We start from the raw sequence: 20,041 nt of genomic DNA, 5'->3' as shown, positions 1-20,041 counted from the left end.
TTTTTTGTTGCTGTGAACTACTGCATAAATCTATAAATGCATGGTCCACATGATTGGAGGTGTGGAAACAGCGCTCTATTTTTGTTCTAAAAGGTCACAAGATGTTGCGAGGCCCCCAACAATGCATCCTAGTTTTATTGTCTGCTGTATTAAACAAGAGAGGTATGAACAAGAGCAATGGAGCCTTACAAGAGGGATACATCATTCATTTGGTTTAAGTGAAGAAAAGCACTTTTTAGGATCTTGAGGCTGCATTATTTTAGTGAGAGATATGAATGGTGGCATCAGAGCTTCTCTAGATGCAGGACAAGGAGAGCAAGCAAAGTATGCAGCAAAATAGGGAGTTAAGTGTTAGGGATCATTTTTTATAAACCCTATTTATTGGTTTGATTAGGTGTTAGGGTTGGGGTGTACGTGTTAAGGACAGGTTAAAGGCTACATGAATGGGGGAAAGGTTTTCTATAATCCTTGCTGTCCTCCTGCGTAAACATACATTCCCTTTGCTCCCCACTGCTCTGTTCAGCTGCTGGGCATACTACTTTTGAGAGCACCACTGGGGGTGGTAAGAAATTCCCTAGTCCACTGTAAGCTTTGACAGTTGGTGCTTTCACAAGAGTTCTGCTTCTTACCACCATGGTCAAATGGAGGAATCAAAATTAAGGTAAGTGTAAACAGCATGGGCACAGCACAGATTCAATTTACAAACCAATTTTAGGGGTGAAGTATTCATGTAGCGAAAGGTTATGGGATGCTTTTGTGTAGAGTATAATTTGAAATTTTTTTACTGTTAATTTTTGTTTTTTTATTTAATTTTTTATTTAATTAAATTTTTATTTATTTATTTATTTTTTATTTACTTTATGTGAGCTGCCAAGTTTTCATTAGTACAGAGTGCTTCGCTTTGAAAACAACAAGTGCTGGACTCCTTGCTCCAAAAACAAATGTCATGCTAAGTGTGCCAAAACTGGAAAGTGGGCTAAACAATACAAATTTACCTCTTTATTTTGCTGCTATTTACGATGGAATATAAGTTAAAAATACAACTTTTCCCAGTAAATGATTTTCCACAGATAGCTTTAGTTTGAGCCCCTGATGAGGCTGTTTCCATAACTGAGCAGCTGATGATCAGTTTCTCTACGGCTGGTAATTACAATCTGTGCATGTGATCTGCTCTTGTCATTACAGCCAAAAACTGACTTCTGTCAGATATATTAACTCTAGGATTTCTGGATTAAATATTGATACAATGCTTATGCACTGTTATTGATAGTTGGTCCTTAAAGCAAAGCCAAGCAAAAAAAGGACAGAGGAATAGGTAAGACTAGCACAGAGGCAAAAGTAGAATAATGAAAACCACGTTATAAATTGTGTGATTACTTGGGAAATTAATAATTCCCCCAAAACCACTGTAATAATTTTAATATGTTCGTAAACCCCATCACTATAATTTCACAAAAGCTTTATCATGATAACGTAATTACAAAAGTAATTTTAAATAATTTTCTGTCTGCAGCTTTCATTAACCACTTGACCTCCAGAAGATTTTCCCCATGCAACACCAAATACATTTTTATAATTTTTTTCACACAAATAGTGCTTTCTTTGGGTGGTATTTAATCACCATTGTTTTTTCTTTTTCTTTTTTTTTTTGCTACATAAACGAAAAAAAATACAGAACATTTGGAAAATAAAACCAAGTTTTTTGCAAACAAATAATCTTTCTTCATACATTTAGGTAAAAATATAGTCTGCTACATTTCTTTGGTATAATTAACCCAAATCAGTGTATATTATTTAGTCTGTGTGACAGTTATAAAGTCTACAAACTATAGGACATATATTTGAAATTTGATCAATCCTGATGTACTGCCTTTTCATTCTCATCTCTTGAGGCCCTAAACTGCCAGGACAGTATAAATACCCCCCAAATTACCCCTTTTTGGATAGCAGACAGTCTAAGGTATTTAGTAAAAGGCATGGTGAGTTTTTTGAAGTTGTAATTTTTTTGCTCAGTTTTTTGGAAAATGAAGAAATTATTTTTTTTTTTCATTTTTATTTTTGTTTGCACACTGTCATCAGTGCAGTTCAGCATCATGATATGATTGGTGTGGCATTGATCAGGGTTACTGACTGGTAACAGTATGTAAAGAAAAAAATAAATAATTTTTTATTCAATTTTTTAACTTTTTTTCTTCTTTTAACTTTTTTTTTCATTATATATATATATTTTTTTTATGTGTGGATGGGTGCAGTTTGGTGTGGCTGCAGTAAACACTCAGAATCTAGGTATGAGTAACAGGAATATATATTTCAATAAAGTTTGGCAATACAACAAGCCCAGTGGGAAGGCAACTCGGCCAGGAGCACTGACAGGATGTAACAGCGAAGTATCAGAGCAGTGGGTCCCAGGTGTACCAACAGCATCTGTTTCAAGGGGTAGAATGCAGCCTGGAGAGTCCATAACCAAGTTGTGAGGTTTTCAGGAGGGATGGCATGTCCCTGCACTTTCACTACTCCTCCAGAATCTTCCCCTGATGCTTAGCACTGTCCATGACAGACCAGACGGGAGACCTGTCCCCACTCTAGTCACACGTGAAATGTGTGCCAAGCCCAGGGTCTTAAGTAGGCTCACATGGGGTGCCAGCATCCAATTAGATAGCTGCCCCTTTGACTCAGGAAACCATAGAGGAGGTAGGCTCCTCTTGATTTCCTCTCCGTCTGCAGTACCACTGCTGTTGAGCACCATCTGCAGTGGAGAAAATAGACTGCACTTACCTTTACTCGTACTTTCATCAGAGTGATTAAGTGTGACCATAGTAACATTGTACTACTCTGAGGGGTGACCAGAGATTTCTTTTACACTGTTATTGCTTATAACAGTAATGACCACTGTTATAAGCAATAGTTATCTGTCATTAATGGCTTTTCATTCATGACAGCTTGCTTACTGTTGACATGCTGTGATTGGCTACAGCTAATCACATGGTACAGGGTGCCAAGTACCCTGTGATAGCTGTGAGCCAATCACAGCATTATAACAGTAAGCAAACTGTTCATGAATGAAAGCCATTCAGTTTGACAGTTTGCTTACATAATATCATGTGATTGCTATGCTTGGTCATCACGATCACATTGATGTGATGATTGGTCATAGCAATCAAATGATACCCTGGCCGCTCACATTGGCTGGGCACCAAGCACCATGATCCGTAGTGTCCAGTGGATGTGCATGTGCATGGATGATGAACCAGTATGTCACCGTGCCTGCCTGTTCTGCCCACTCACAGTAGATTTACTGTAAGCAGATCAGCATGTGGTTAAGATAATACCTGGTGATCCTGCCAAGAAGACCTTTGTTCTGACACTTTTTATTATAGAGTAACAATGCCATGTCCCTGTTCTGCATTGTTACCCTATTACATGGGATTTTGAGGGAGACCACACATTATGCAGGCATGGTACACTGTTGTCACCATTAGGAAGCCAGGCAGCCCTTGCTGTAGTACATGCAAATAGGCAGAATGTGGCCGAAAAGAGGCTGCAGAAAGAATGGCAGCACTAAGGTTTAATAAGGATGAAAAAAAAGGTGAAAACAGTATTCTATTTAAAAACAAGTCAATTGTATTAAAGGAATCCTGTTTTAGAAATTGAAATTGCATATAGATAGCGTGTCACTACTGGTTATCTAAGACATAAAATCAAATCTTTATGTTAGTATCTGTCAGTAATAATTCTACAGTAGTTGTCTTGTTTTATTACAATATTGGCATGGTGTGGCATAGCAAAAGAGTTTTATAGGTAACAGGGCAAAGGGCAATTATGTGCAACAATCCATAGTAAGCAGTCTCATGTATATTCTCCTGAATCTTACAGCACATCTCCTTAAGGGCAAATCACATAAAAGTCTTCCCTGCCAATGTTTTTCTAACTTAAATTTACAGAGTGAAAATCTTCAACTGAGTTGAAGATTGCAGAGAAATCAATAACTCCAACCTGTCTTATAAGCCTTTTCTGAGAAAATCCTTTGTCTGTTAGGATCATAGGCATGAAACCCAGTTGTGCGAAATTAGCCTTCAGCTGTTAACATTGCTCTGTGCATTGTAATATTATTTCATCATAAAGCTTTGAAATGGTCTTACAACAGGATTCTTCACATTAAACATACATTCTTTACTACCGTATTGGCACATTTGGCCCTAAAAACAACTGCTGCCTTATGGCAGTGGTTCCATAACAGCACTGGAGCATCCTGCTGTGAAATCCAAGCACAGAGACAAGAGTGCATCACACAGTTGCTTCAGAATACCGGAGCTGATTCTGTGTTCACCCTAAAGGTGTTAAACCATGGCCAAAGTGTATAAATGTGGTAGTGCAGCCAGGGGCAGACTGACTATTCGGGCATTCGGGTATTGCCTGAGGGCCTGGGGACAGCAGGAGGCCCGGTGAGAGGCTCACTGGGCACAATTCACTAAGCGGTATATTACCGCATCCGAGTATGTGGTAGGATACCGCATAGCATGTAAAAAAAAAAAAAGTTTGAGTTCACTAAAAAAAGCTACTAAAATACCGAGTTATTTTATCAAGTCATGCAGTATTTTAGTAGTGAAAACCATGCATTAATGTTTCAGCTGTCAGCAGGATTCCCACTGACAGCTGAATGTAAAAGAAAGAATTGCCGGCAATTAATAACAAAAGGGGGCTTCCAGATACCGATAAGCAACTTGCCTGCATACCCCCACAACCATAGGCCAGGGTTGTGGGGAAGAAGAACTTATCCCCATCAACATGAGGACAAGGTGCTTTGGGGGGGAACCCCCCAAAGCACCCCCCATGTTGAGGGCATGTGGCCTGGTATGGTTCAGGAGGGGGGCACTAGCTTGTCTGGATCTTGAGGGGGACTCCATGCCATTTTTTTTTAATTTTGGCATGGGGGTTCCCTTCAAAACCCATACCAGACCTGAAGGGCTTGGTATGAATGGACAGGGGGCCCCACAACGTTATTTTATTATTTTTTAAATTATTTTTAATGCCCTTTCTATGCAGCTGAGCTGCAATATGTAGGTGGAGTGTTGCATGGGTGTGGCTTTGGCTTGAGTGTAGGTGGAGAGACAGGAGGCCCCATTATCTCTTATTGCCCGGGGGGCCCATGAGTTGTCAGTCCACCCCTGAGTGCAGCTGAAACAAGGATTCACTGGATCAAAACATTTTCTTGGAATCATCAATAATCTATTACTTATGTGTCTTAGCCTATTGCGAATGCCTTCATCTATTTAAAGTGATTGTAAAGGTTCTTATTTTTTTAAAAATAAAATACATGTTATACTTACCTGCTTTGGGCAATGGTTTGTCCACAGAGTAGCCCTGATCCTCCTCTTTTCCTGTACCCCACTGGCACTCCAGGCGCCTCCCCCCTGCTGAGTACCCCCAGAGCAAGCTGCTTGCTTTGGGGGCACTCGTTCGTGCATGCTCTCGAGCCACCTCTGTGTGTCTATGAGACACAAAGAGTGTGCCTCGGACCCGCCCCCCCCCCCACTCCCTTCTCACTGGCCGTCATCCACTGCTGTGTCTCAACCAACGAGAAGGCAGAGGAGATCTGGGAGAACTCCTGCTCTCATCGACATCACTGGATCAAGATAAGGCTCAGGTGAGTATAGGGGGGCTGAGGGGGGAGCTGCACACTGAAGCCCTTCCTTGCAATAGGCATGCCCCTACAGTGCAAAGGCAAACAAAAAAGCAGTTTTTTGCAGTACCTTTTATTGCCATTTAGTAACCCTGCCATGCAAATTTATTATAATGTTAGCTGGCTTTGAAAGCAGACTTGCAGTTATAGCCTAAGTCACCTACATGGTGAACATTTTAGCAGAATATTTTTTATTTTGCTCAATTCATTCTACAGTTTTTGTTACTTTTATAAAGCACAATAATTCAGTACTTTCGGCAATGCACAGACCCACCTTCCTGGAACCAGCAATCATGCCTTTGTCTGTTAGATCACTTCTGGATCTACTGTGGGTAACCTACTTCTCTAAACCAGAATTTCTGCTTCCCCCATGATTTAAATTTCTCACAAAAATCACCAGGTCCAGCAACCATTTTTTAGACTCTTTATGATAGAGAAGTGTATCTCCTCTTGAGCTGCCTCAGCTGTGCATAGGCACGAATGCGTGATCAATCCCTTCTCAATCCAGTGAAGCTAGAGCAATCAAATTCCAAAGTTTCTACATGCAGTGTTTCTTAAACTTCCTCCTCTTTCTTGTGTTACAGAAAGACAAATTTTAAGCACTAATCACAATAAATTGAAAAAAAGAAAATAATTATACAAAAACATGATATATAGGGGTTGATTTACTAAAGCTAGATCATGCAAAATCTGGTGCAGCTGTGTATGGTAGCCAAGCAGCTTTTAACTTGTTCAATTAAGCTTTGAGAAAAAAACCTGGAAGCTGATTGGTTTCTCTGCAGAGCTGCACCAGATTTTGCACTCTTCATTTTCGTAAATCAATCCTATAGTCTAGGGGTCTACACACTTTCTGAACAAAGGGCCAGTTTACAGTACTTCAAACTTTAGGGGGGCCGGTCTGTGGCCATTGGGAGTAGAAATTATCTTGGTGCCAGTGGGAGTAATCAATGCATCTTTGATATTAGGGGGAGGAATAGTGCTCCATTGTTGGTGTCCATAGGAGAAATAGTGCCCCATCGTTGGTGTCATTAGAAGAAATAGTGCCCTGTTGTTGGTGTTAGTAGGAGAAATAGTGCCCTGTTGTTGGTGTTAGTAGGAGAAATAGTGCTCTGTTGCTGGTGTCATTAGCATAAATAGTGCAACGTTGTTGGTGTTAGTAGGAGAAATAGTGCCCTGTTGTTCATATAAATGGGAGGAAAAGTGCCCTATTGTTGGTTTCAGTATGCAGAATAGTGCCCTATTGTTGGTGTCCATAGGCAGAATAGTGTCCCACTCATTGGTGTCAGTGGGAGGAATAGTGCCCTATGGTTAGTGTCAGCAGGAGGAATAGTACCTCATAGTTGGTGTCAGTGGAAGGAATAGTGCCCCATCGTTAGTGTCAGTGGGAGGAATCATGCTGCATCTTTGGTGTCAGTGGAAGGAATAATGCCTGTTGTTTATGTTAGTAGCCCATTTTTTGTGTCAGTGGAAAGTATAATGCCTGTAGTTGATGTCAGTAGCAGGAACTATGCCACATCGTTGCTGTCAGTGGGAGGAATTATGCCCCATTGTTGGTGTCAGTGGGAGGAATAATGCTTCATGGTTGGGGTCAGTGAAAGGAATAGGGCCCCATCATTGCTGTCAGTGGAAGGAATAATGCCTCATGATTGGTGTCAGTGGAAGGAATAATGCCTCATGATTGGTGTCAGTGGAAGGAATAGTGCCCCCCGGCCACAGTTTGGAGAGCACTGCTATAGTCTCTTTAAAGTGTTTCAAAGCCCACTTTTTTCCAGCTTTGGGCAGGGTAGGGAAGAGTTAAAATTTTTGTTTATTTTTTCTACTTGTGTCCCAATAGGGCGGTCTCCCATTAGAGTAGGAGAATATCTCTGCAAAGTGGGGAATTCACCTCTTAGACAGTTGTCACCAGAACAAATATCCCTACTGGAAGATTTTTCCTCTCCTCCTGTCCTAATGGCACCTCTAAACTTGTATTCCCCTCACTTTGCTGCTTAGTGACAATCATCTTCCTATTAGGGATGCAGACAGCAACAAAAACCTGTGTAGGGTTCTAATCCTTCCTTATTCTATTCAAAACTAAAAAAGGTTTCTACACATAAACCTTAAAGTGGAACTGAAGGCAAAAAGCCAACAATTGCAAACAGGCAAGCTTATAATATTATAGGAATGAACACATGTTAGATAAAATGCTAAATGTGAAGTTAAAGCTTATGTTTTTCCTGCTTATATTTTGCCTTCTCTGGTAATGCCCACATGTGATACTGAGCCTCCATGATTGAAAGAACTGAAATCTACTGAAGCGAAGGATCAAGCCAGAACAGGAAGGCTGGGGAGGAACGCATTAGATGATACCAGATGTCCTCCAGCCATAAAATTAGGTGGGCTCTGTCTGATTTACTGCAGCTTCTAATACACATTGTGAGAAGCTCACAGTGTGCAGTGAAATCAGTGTTTTCAGTGTAGGAGAGAAGTCTGTACAGCTGTGCAAGACTGAAGGTACGACTGAAGCTTATCTGTAATGGTTTTTAATACAAATCAGGCAATCTGTTATAAAGAAATCGCACATACCTCTCACAGCCTAACTTGGCTGATAGCAGATTCCAAAATAAGTTACATGGGCTGAAAAATATCACATTACATGTAATCTAAATTATTTCAAATACTGTTAAAGCATTTGACAGAAAAAAGGAAGCCTGATAAGAAAACCTTACACGTGGATCAAATCTAAAATAAATGCAATCGTGAAAATGCAAGTAACCATTTTCTAACCTGACATATTCTGAATACCAAATTAATTCAACCAAATGGAAATTTGTAACACCTCTTACGGGCTGATAGGTAATGGATCAAGAGCTCTCATTGCTTATTAAACAGACATTGCATTATAAATGGATCCATTTATTGTATTAGAGAATCAATGCACATTCAAATTATATCAAATCAGATACATTTGAATTTGAACTAACTAATTTGCTTATATTTGACCATAATTATTTCTCAATCAGTTTCTAATGCATTTTCCAATAAATCCTCTTTAGCTAATTCTCTGAGCAATTCTGCTTGACTGCTTTTTTAAACTGTTCCCAAGATCATCTGTTATCATTAATATTTTCCTTTTTTTCATTATTTGCCTTTTAACTGATCCTAATATAAATGTATGCAACAGGTTTTGTCAATGCAGATGTTTTGGTTTTATCCTTTCATTTCCTCTACAGTCAAGCGGTAGCTACTATATTCAACAATAAAACTCATTGTTAGCTACTCGAATCAGTGTGAAGCGTTTAGGCTACATCAGCTAGTTATTTCCTGTCATTATTATTCTTATGTAATTTTCATCTTTAAAGAGTCTTTAGCTCCTTTGCTCATTGCTTAGTTTGTTTTGCTCCGCACTAGTCCTTTTTATACCTATTATTCATATGAACAAAACTGGTGACTTTCTTCTATGCACTTGCCAGTTCTCTAACATGAGTTCTACTTTGAAGAACGGGATATAGGTTGGCAGAGGTAGATATTGGTTGGAATTAAAACAATACATAAGTATTCAACAACATAAAACAACTTCTTTCTTTGGCTATGTTCTTCTTTAACCACAGTCCTCTATAATTCAAAACTCTAATATTTCAGAGTTTTTCTAAGTCTACAACTGCATATCCAAGAACAGGCTTATTATCTGTTTTCTGTCTCTACAAATGAATCTAAAAAGTAGAAACTACTGAGGCAGTTGACTACACACCATTAACTGGAAAAAGACCCAACATTGTGTCTTGCCTTTCTCATGCCAGGCTGTAATAAATGGGGATTTAGGCACCATATGCCAACCTGCAGAAAATTTTGTTGCAATGACTTGTTTTAAAGCAGAGTTCCGCATAATCAGGGTACTGGTGTGCCACTGTCAGGAATTTTACAGGACTAGGAACCACCTATACTGTCAAACATAAGTAGGTTTTTCTGTGCTCATGCTTTAGGAAGCTTTTAATAGAAGATAATTGTGTGTTCCCATGGGCTTCTGCTATACATCATCTTGAATTTCATACACAACTCTAAAACGACTGCCATTTGTCCCGTCATCCTGTGAGGATATAGTTATCTTCAAGATAGCTATTACACCTATAATGTGAACAAGTCTGGTATGTACTGTAGATTACATCATATTTATTTTCCTCCATTAGATCAGCTAGAACAATATCACCTTGTCCCCTGAACTTCCATTTTAAGACTCACTAAGAACCTATTGATGGTTGAGGGGCTACCTCTCATTTTACATTTTGAAAAAACACCAAATTCTTCTTGACTTGCAGTTTTCCCTTCATATTTGCACCTAAGATACTTATTCTTTTGTCATAACAGAATAGAAAACAATTGCCTATCTTCTATAAATGTTGCACAGACTTTCAAACCGCCTTGAAGCCTTTTTGTTTGCCTTTTAAAGAAAACCTCTGTTTTTGGCAGTTCAAAGCAAAACAAAATGTTTGCTTCAAAGGCTAGGTTCACTTAAAAAAAAAATCCCATTTCTGTTTACAGGTAAAAAAAATGTTTGGTTATTATTTTTTTCTTAGGAGCCTGCAGAGTCTTGCACCCATGATCAGCAGATCTCCAGTGCACAGGCTCCTGCAGACATTCAATACATTTATCTGCTCATACAGGCGGACAGTTACAGAAGTGTTGGATGTGTCAATGAACTAGGAGAGTATTCATCAGCACCCTCACAATTCATTAGGAACTACAAGCCATGTGGTGCTGTGGTGGATGACAGTACATGTAGTTCATGCATTCACAGATCTCTGTGAATGAATGCTGCGGCAGTGTGGGCAGAGCCCTGCATGGTTGCTCTGTTTTAAATTATGACATCGGCTGCGGGGGTAATAGGGGTGTAACATGTAACATGTTACTTAAAGGTGAATTTATCCTTTAAACATCCCCCCCCCCAATTCCCAGTAGTGTATATACATTTCTTTCACTCTTTTGCTACTTTTGTTAATGCTGGGAGCTAAAGGTAATACCGGTCATTTGCAGGTATGGAGAAGAATTTGACTTGTGATAGGGCTGTCATAGGGAAGTTCAAAGTCCAGTGTATACTATGACTCTGTTGACTCAAAGCTTACATAGGGCTTTGCTTTCATTCCATGTGGCTGTTTTAAAGTGAACCTGCTTTGTTTTACATAGCAATGTACAAATAAACTACAAGGCAGTAAAGAAAATGTCTGCTTATATTTTGCCACCAGTATGTGTGGGCATTACAGAGCTGCCTACTAGTTTGGTTCACTTAGAAATCTAATTTTTATTTGAACATTGTCTGCAGAATTTCTTTGGAATAAAGCACACACCAAGCTAGAGTTGGAACAAGCTCCTTTAGTCTGATGGAACCCTCTGAAAAATGAAAAATAAAGGACATTGGCTACCATTATTATCTTTCACATGCTATACACCCATATAAAGGATTACCTAAGAGATAGAAAAGGATTAGTCATATCTGTTCTGTCTTTGGAACAGGAAAGTTTGTAACACTTTCAGCATATGTCAGTGGTAGATGATGCCAAGAATGGACCTAACTATTCCCTTTCTCTATATGTTGTTTTCTTGTTTTAAAGCAACTAGTTTGTTGTAAACAATAAATCAATAATCTGCACTTTCACCAGCAAACTACAAAGAAGGGATGCAGCACTCAAAGTTTAAAAAACAATTCTGTAGTTAATCATCCAAGGCCCAGCACAAAATTAGCGTCTACACTCTGAAATAATTGAAAAACTAATAATAATGTGAATTGTCTCACTTATTTTGTGTTTGGGTCTTAGTGTGGCACATTGTGTGATTAACTAGCTTGTTGTAGCTCAGAGAGTAGCTCAGGACAGGAACACCATCACATAAGTTTAAATGTATCATAAGTATGGACCAAACATTATGTTTTGAATGAAGTGAGAGTGGGTTAAGCCTCTCTCAGGTTATTGTTTTGGTGGCCACTTCCCACCTTGGAAACCCAACAGGTAGTGAGGATAATTCCCATCTTAGAGAATTGTCATCATAACACTTGTCCCCAGTGGAAGATTTTCCCTCATCTCTTGCTTCAATGACAACTCTAAAATTAAGGATTTCGCCAAAGCAGGGATTTCGTGAGAGTGGTTTCAAAACAATAGATTCCACATTAGTACCGATGTTGTGTACCAGGAAGACAAGCAGACAGAGACAAGCCCATATGTGTAGAGAAGTCCACAAAGAATTTTTATTGGCTACATAGCAGGATACATTAATAACATGCTAACGTGTTTCAACTGAAGCCTTACCCATAGCATGTTTGTAAAGACACAAAACACTCATTAAAACAGGAATACTCTTCCTTCAAACACATTAGAAAAACAGGTGTAGATAGTTAAAACCAATTAAACAGCTCAATACATTATGTAAATGACAGAACAGTGGCTACAACAACCAAACTCAATCGTCATACAAAGATATCGGTAAAAATGATGTAATTAATAGTTTGGGACTATGCACGATGTAGCCAACATCTTTATCCAAAATGGAGGTATTTAACCTCTTCCCGCCAACAGTACACATATATGTGGCCCCACTGGATTGGGCTTTTTTCCTTGGGGCTGCATATATGTGAACCTGTCCTTGTGCTGGGAGCGAAGAAACCCTGGGAACCCCAGTTAGTGTACTAACGATCGGGACCTGGAGCTTTTGGTCCCGAGTCCCCTGATAGCTGTGATAGCCTCTGATTGGCTATCACAGTGTTCATTCACTGTAAAGCCTACCCCGTGTGTTCTGTTTCTCTGAATGGAAGAGAGAGATAATCTCTCTCTCTCTCTCTCTCTCTCTATCATTGCAATCATTGGGAGCAGAAAAAAAATATTTTGGGTTGTTATTTGGTTGTAAATTATGCTAATAGCAAGAAATATACAGGTACATTTAAAATAAATTATTTTTGTTACTATTTTGGGCCAGTTTTTCTTTGATAATAAAAAAAAATCAGGAGATATCCATTACCATTTACCACCAAATAAAAGCCCAATTTGTCCTGAAAAAAAAAACCCAAGGTATAATCCACCTGGATGCACAAAGTAGTCATGATATGTATAGTTTAACTAACGTGTCCAAAGTTGCAAAATTGTGCTTAGGCATTAATTTTTGTTTTACCCTTAGCGGGAAAAGGTTAAACACAAAATGGCTGCACTCATTAATGGTGTCACCCTCTATGTGCAAATGACCACATAAAGATACAGTATAAAGACAAGACACACAGACAAAGTAGAAATGAAAAAAACATGCTCTCCATATCTTACCTGCAGTATTTGTGCTTCTACTGTGAATCAGGAAGATCCAGAGTCCCAGTATAATTATCCTTAATAAGGAGAGAAAATAAATATGTATTATGTCTAAATATATTCTCTGCATGTTTCACTTAAAACATCCATAGAACACTTAATTGGTAGTACTAACTTTTAGGAGTTGAGCATTGATTGTTGTGAAGTGACTGTAAAATTAATGAAGGCTGCAGAACAAAAAAGTGGATAATTACCTTGTAAAATAAATATGCCATTGAAACAACACACTCACCTACAGAAATGCTAACATTGTTAGATGTCCTGTAGTACAGTGTAAGTTCTGACCTTGCAAATTGGTAAAGAAAACCATGTGAAACCATATTGTTCCACCAAAATATACTAAACTCTAAGTGAAGTTTGATGTTCTGATACTGTGTAAGTCCTTTATCATGTGGTGTGATAAGCTAGCGACTAGCAAATTTCAGTACTTTTTTTCAACAACTAAAGGGCTCTGTCTTGTATTGTTTATAAATGGCACACAGCCCCTCTACCCTGGCAGCACTTGGGTCGTTGATTTGAATCCCAACCATGGCACTACCTGCCTGGAATTTATATGTTCTCCCTGAGCCGGTGTGAGTTTCCTATGGGTACTCCGGTATCCTCTCACACTCCAAAGACATGATGGTAGGTTATTTGACTCCTGTCTAAATTGGTCCTAGCATATGTATAAATGTTACATAGTTAGTCTAGTTGAAAAAAGACACAAGTCCATCTAATTCGACCAATAAAAGCGAAAAATAAAATAAATTTACAAAATATGCAATCCTATATACACAATCCTATACCCACAATTGATCCAGGGGATGGCAAAGAACCCAAATAAAGCATGGTCCAATTTAATCCAGTAGGGGAAAAAAATTCCTTCCTGATCCCCCAAGAGGCAATTGAATGTTCCCTGGATCAACTTTACCTATAAATATTAGTGTCCAGTTATATTATGTACATTTAGGAAAAATCCAGGCCTTTTTAAAACAATCTATTGAGCTGGCCAGAACCGCCTCTTGAGGGAATCTATTCTACGTTTTTCACAGTTCTCATTATGAAGCTTTTCCGTATTTGGAGATTAAATCTCTTTTCCTCTAAATGTGTGAGTTAGGGACCTTGGATTGTAAACTTGGATTTTTTTATTTTTATTAAGGCTGTCCCAATTCATTGCATACTAACAATTAGATCTAATTTTTATGTACCGTATTTTTCGGACTATAAGGCGCACCGGATTATAAGACGCAGTATTAGTGAACGGATCTATTTTCATATATAAGACGCAGCGGATTATAAGGAGCATAAAGCGAAACAAAATACCGGTAGTCGGATAAGTCAGACTTTATTCAAATCATTAACAATAACTGTCAATATTACACAATAGATCCAGTCAGACCACAATATTACACAAAATTAAAGCGAAACAAAATAGCCGGATAGGTCAGATATTACACAAGAGTATGCTCACTTTTTCAATCATTCATATTCTACGAATCCATCAAATTCCTCGTCTTCGGTGTCGGAATTTAACAGTTGGGCGATAGCGGCATCAAGCAAGCCCGGATCCCTCTCGTCATCATCCGATTCAGTCTCATTGCTGTTGCTTGGCTGTTCATTGATGATTCCGGCCTTCGTGAAAGCTCGGACGACAGTTGAAACCGATACCTTAGCCCAGGCATCGACGATCCATTGGCAGATAGTGGCATAACTAGCCCGGCGTTGCCTGCCTGTGTTGGTAAATGTGTGCTCACCTTCTGTCATCCATTGCTCCCATGCGGCTCGCAATTTAGCCTTGAACGCCCTGTTGACACCAATATCTAGTGGTTGGAGTTCTTTGGTCAATCCTCCAGGAATGATGGCAAGCTCCGAATTGGTTTTCTTCACTTGGCTTTTGACAGTGTCAGTGAGATGAGCGCACATAGAGTCGTAGATCAATAAGGCTGGAGACTTGTGGAAGAAGCCATCTGGTCTCCTGACGTAAACTTCTCTCAGCCACTCACTCATTTTCTCCTCGTCCATCCAGCCTTTTGGATTGACCTTGACGATGATCCCAAGAGGAAATGTTTCCTTTGGCAAAGTCTTCCTCTTAAAAATGACCATGGGTGGTAGTTTCTGGCCATTAGCCTGGCAACCGAGAACTACAGTGAAGGATGATTTCTCATTCCCTGTGGTGCGTATAGATACAGTAGACATCCCTGTTTTTTCTACAGTACGGTTCGCGGGGATGTCAAAGGTGAGAGGGATCTCGTCCATGTTTGTGATGTGGTCTGACTGGATCTTCTTTTCGATGATCTTGTCCTTGCAGTAAGTGCGGAAGATGGCCATCCTTTCTTCATAATCCTTTGGCAGTTGCTGCGAAGTGGTAGTTCTTGTGCGGATGGAGAGATGACGCCTTTTCATAAAACGGAAGCACCAAGAAGGACCTCCTTGAAATTCGTTGATCTTCATATCTCGTGCCATCGCTGTTGCCTTAAGTCGAATGGAGACTGTAGAGATGCTTCTACCTGCTGTTCTCTGTTCAATAATCCACTGCTCAATTTTGTCCTCTAATTGTGGCCATCTTGCCTTGTTCCCTCGGAAACTCTTCTTCGTCTTCTTTACTTGACGCAGGTCATCTTCTTGTTTCCTCCACTTCCGTACCATTGATTCATTAATGTTGAATTTTTTCACTGCTGCTCTATTCCCATGTTGTACTGCTTGGCTGATGGCCTTGAGTTTGAAATCCGCATCGTAAGCATGTCTCTTAACAGGTCTCTTAACAGGTGCCATTTTGGGGTCCTTAATTTGGAAGCACAGTACATATCAGGAAATGTAGTTTTCGGTAAGTGAAAAAGCTTTGATTTGTTGTTGATTGCTTGGCTCTGATTGGTTTATCGTCGTTTATCGTCGCCAGGATAAGCTCGAATAAGCAAGGGGAGTGGCTTCGTCGCTTACCAAAGTCATAATAAAACATTTTGACAGATTGTTCAGCACAGTGTGAACATACACTGTTCATACATAAGGCGCATCGGAATATAAGGCGCATTGCCGATTTTTGTACAAATATAGGGATTTTATGTGCGCCTTATAGTTCGAAAAATACGGTACTCATTATAAGTTTTCATGTTAAGCGCAAGTCCTTCTTACACACAAACTATCTTAGCCATAGGTGTTGGTTGCAAACAGGAATGAGCTTCCATTTGTTTGGAAGCAAGTCTGAACCTATAGATCACCTGTTATTCCTGACCCAAGAAGCTGCAGGATGGGATTTCTCACCTCGTAGCTGATATATACAAAGAGGCCATGTTGCTTCTGACACATGGTCATATTAGGTTATTAACATTTAATAAATATATGCAGCGCTGGTGGGCTGGACACAGAAGTCACAAGACTGCTCTAACTGCTGTTGAGTAAAGGTGGATTCTTGTCCTGCTCTGCATCTGCCATTGCAAGTGATCCCCCTGGTGGTTAAATACGATACCTGTTACCTGAAGAGTGATCCCCCTGGTGGATGGCTGAATGATTCCTGATCCCTGGAGATTGATGACCATAGGATTACCTGTCTCTCGGTCGGTTGCCCAGTTGATCCTTGGATACTCATCTTTCCATACCCAGAGGACCAGGAGTGGTTTAAGTATTCAAATGAGCACAATATTGCGCTATCTGGTTAGTGCAATATACACTTACAGTCATGGCCGAAATTGTTGGCACCCTTGATATTTTTCCTGAAAATCAAGTATTTCACACAAAAAAGGTATTGCATTAACACATGTTTTGCTATACACATGTTTATTCCCTTTGTATGTATTGGAACAAATATAAAACAGAGGCAGAAAAGCAAATATGACATAATGTCACACAAAACCCCAAAAATGGGCTGGACAAAAGTATTGGCACCCTTAACTTAATATTTGGTTGCACACCCTTTGGAAAACATAACTGAAATCAGTCGCTTCCTATAACCATCAATAAGCTTCTGACACCTCTCACCCGGAATTTTGGACCACTCTTCCTTTGCAAACAGCTCCAGGTCTCTCTTATTGGAAGGACACCTTTTCCCAACAGCAATTTTAAGATCTCTCCACAGGTGTTCAATGGGATTTAGATCTGGGCTCATTGCTGGCCACTTCAGAACTCTCCAGCGCTTCTTTGCCATCCATTTCTGAGTGCTTTTTGACGTATGTTTGGGGTCATTGTCCTGCTGGAAGACCCAGGATCTTGGACGCAAACCCAGCTTTCTGACACTGGGCCCTACAGTGCGACCCAAAATCCTTTGGTAATCCTCAGATTTCATGATGCCTTGCACACAGTCAAGGCACCCAGTGCCAGAGGCAGCAAAACAACCCCAAAACATCATTGAACCTCCACCATATTTTACCGTAGGTACTGTGTTTTGTTCTTTGTAGGCCTCATTCCGTTTTCGGTAAACAGTAGAATGATGTGCTTTACCGAAAAGCTCTATCTTGGTCTCATCTGTCCACAAGACGTTTTCCCAGAAGGCTTTTGGCTTACTCAAGTACATTTTGGCAAACTGTAGTCTTGCTTTTTTATGTCTCTGTGTCAGCAGTGGGGTCCTCCTGGGTCTCCTGCCATAGCGTTTAATTTCATTTAAATGTCGACGGATAGTTCGCGCTGACACTGATGCTCCCTGAGCCTGCAGGACAGCTTGAATGTCTTTGGAACATGTTTGGGGCTGCTTATCCACCATCCGGACTATTCTGCGTTGCAATCTTTCATCAATTTTCCTCATCCGTCCACGACCAGGGAGATTAGCTACAGTGCCATGGGTTGCAAACTTCTTGATAATGTTGCGCACTGTGGACAAAGGCAAATCTAGTTCTCTGGAGATGGACTTGTAACCTTGAGATTGTTGATATTTTGCCACAATTTTGGTTCTCAGGTCCTCAGACAGTTCTCGTCTCCTCTTTCTGTTGTCCATGCTTAGTGTGGCACAGACAGACACACAATGCAAAGGTTAAGTGAACGTCTCTCCTTTTTATCTGCTTTCAGGTGTGATTTCTATATTGCCCACACCTGTTACTTGCCCCAGGTGAGTTTACAGGAGCATCACATGCTTGTAACATTCTTATTTATCCGCAGTTGTGAAAGGGTGCCAATACTTTTGTCCAGCCCATTTTTGGAGGTTTGTGTGACATTATGTCGAATTTGCTTTCTTTCCTCCCTTTTTTTGTTTTGTCCCAATACACACAAAGGGAATAAACATGTGTATAGCAAAACATGTGTTAATGCAATACGTTTCGTGAGAAATACATGATTTCCTGGAGAAATATCAAGGGTGCCAACAATTTCGGCCATGACTGTATTTATACATCACTGGAGTCATGTTTTTCACCTCCTATAAAGTTTGGGACTTATGTTCTTATATATATTATTGCATTACTAAGTTCACCACTTGCACAGTTAACGTCCGCAGACGTTCATTGCACTGGAATAACTTCAGCGCCACATAGCGCAATTTTATTTGCTTATAATATTGTGTCATTTTTTTAGCGCTGCATATATTTATTAGATTTTATGAAGGTTAAAAGATTTTGCCTTTATGTCAGCTGTTTTTCCCTGCACTACCTAGCGCTCGTATACCTATTGATATTAGGTTACTAACATTGACCCACCTAATATGACCACCTGCTGCGTCCACTAGCAATAACGTATGTATATATAGCCAGATTTTTTTTTGCCTACATAAACAAAATAAGCTTGACAGAAGGGCTAATCCTACTCCACTCTGTTTAAAAGAACAGAAAGTTTTGTCTAGAGTGCTGTTTTACAAACAATTTGAGGCATGGAGGAGTTTCTGTAGAGCTGCTTAAAAACATAAAATTCTTCCCAACATGCTCATATACACCATGGTCAGCTATTTATTTTATTGGTTTTTGAGATGATGGTATATTATGAAAGCCATTGTAGCACTACTCCCTTAGGAACCGCAAGAATACTGTCTAGGTATTTTCCAAATACTTTTCCCCAGCCAGGCACATACTGTAGGTTAATTCACACATTTCTCCAATGACCAATCTAGGGGTGTTGTTTTTATTTTTGAATAGCTTGGATGGGGAATTAGTTGGGATACTCCAAAAATGGAAACTATGTACAGCTGAGGACTTTAAATATTCTTTTGGATAAGCTATGATGAAGTCCGTGCTTGAAACAAACAGTGGACTTCAGCTTTATGGCAGCAGTAGTAGTAGTTATAGTAATAGTAGTAACTTGAGCAAAGTCCTTTTAGATAGAGAATTAAGTAGACAAAGTTCTTCTGAACACCAACCGGTGTCCACTTTAGCTAGACCCACTGCTGACTCCCTAGCACCAGAGGGGGTTAAGTAGCACACAGTCTCTAAGATCTTTTGGGGTTGCCTGTGCTCATAAGACCCAAGAGCAAGACCCAAGAGCATCTGGACACCTTCCTCCGTGATACCAGATCAGATCTAAAGTAGACAGCCTCTCGGTTAGCTTTATTAGACCCTGGGTCTCAGCATTCATGCCTTCAGGTTGGCCACTTGAGGGCACATGGCAGTAGAAGCCTGGGAGGACAATGTGCACTCTCCTAGGCTGGAACAATCCTAGACAGAAAAGAACCAGAGCTCAGTGTGTTCACTGAATATATACAGTTACCCAGCATGCCATCAGAGCCAGTCTCTCTGAGATATGCTTTGTTGTATCCATATTCATGTTGCCATCTGCATAGCTCCACACTAGAGATGAGCGAATCGAAGTATCCGAAGTGGAATTCGAGTCGAATATCGGAAAAATTTCGATTCGTGCCGAATCCGAAAAACAGCCTAATTCGGACGCGCGAATCGAAATTTTTCCGAAAATGGCGGCTGACATGTGCGGCGACGGAGCGGGGATGTCGGGGAAGGCGCGCAGACAAGGCGCGCTGCCCCATAATGCATTCCTCAACGACATGTGATCGCATCAGCCAATCAGCAGCCAGCCAGCCAGCACTGTGTAATGGTCGAGGTATATATAGCGGCCATTTTGGAAATCTTCATTTGCCTGCAGTCATTGAACAGAGGCAGACCGCTCTGTACTAGGGACAGGGACAGAGTTAGGGCCACAG

At 40.1% G+C, this 20,041-nt stretch overlaps 1 protein-coding gene across 2 annotated transcripts in view; it reads right to left on the bottom strand.

The window, feature by feature from the left end:
* Positions 1–20,041, bottom strand: part of NCAN (neurocan) — a 305,419-nt gene that overhangs the window by 184,547 nt on the left and 100,831 nt on the right. For both annotated transcript variants that reach the window (XM_089670821.1, XM_089670822.1), the window contains exon 2: positions 12,958–13,016. In XM_089670821.1, the coding sequence (XP_089526947.1) occupies positions 12,958–13,016 (59 nt within the window). The remainder of the gene's footprint in view (positions 1–12,957; positions 13,017–20,041) is intronic.

Source organism: Staurois parvus, unplaced genomic scaffold (genome assembly GCF_062004578.1).
Source record: "Staurois parvus isolate SC_StPar_1 unplaced genomic scaffold, SC_StPar_1.0 ptg000096l, whole genome shotgun sequence".
NCBI lineage: Eukaryota > Metazoa > Chordata > Amphibia > Anura > Ranidae > Staurois > Staurois parvus.
This window is presented reverse-complemented; position numbering and strand designations above follow the sequence as displayed.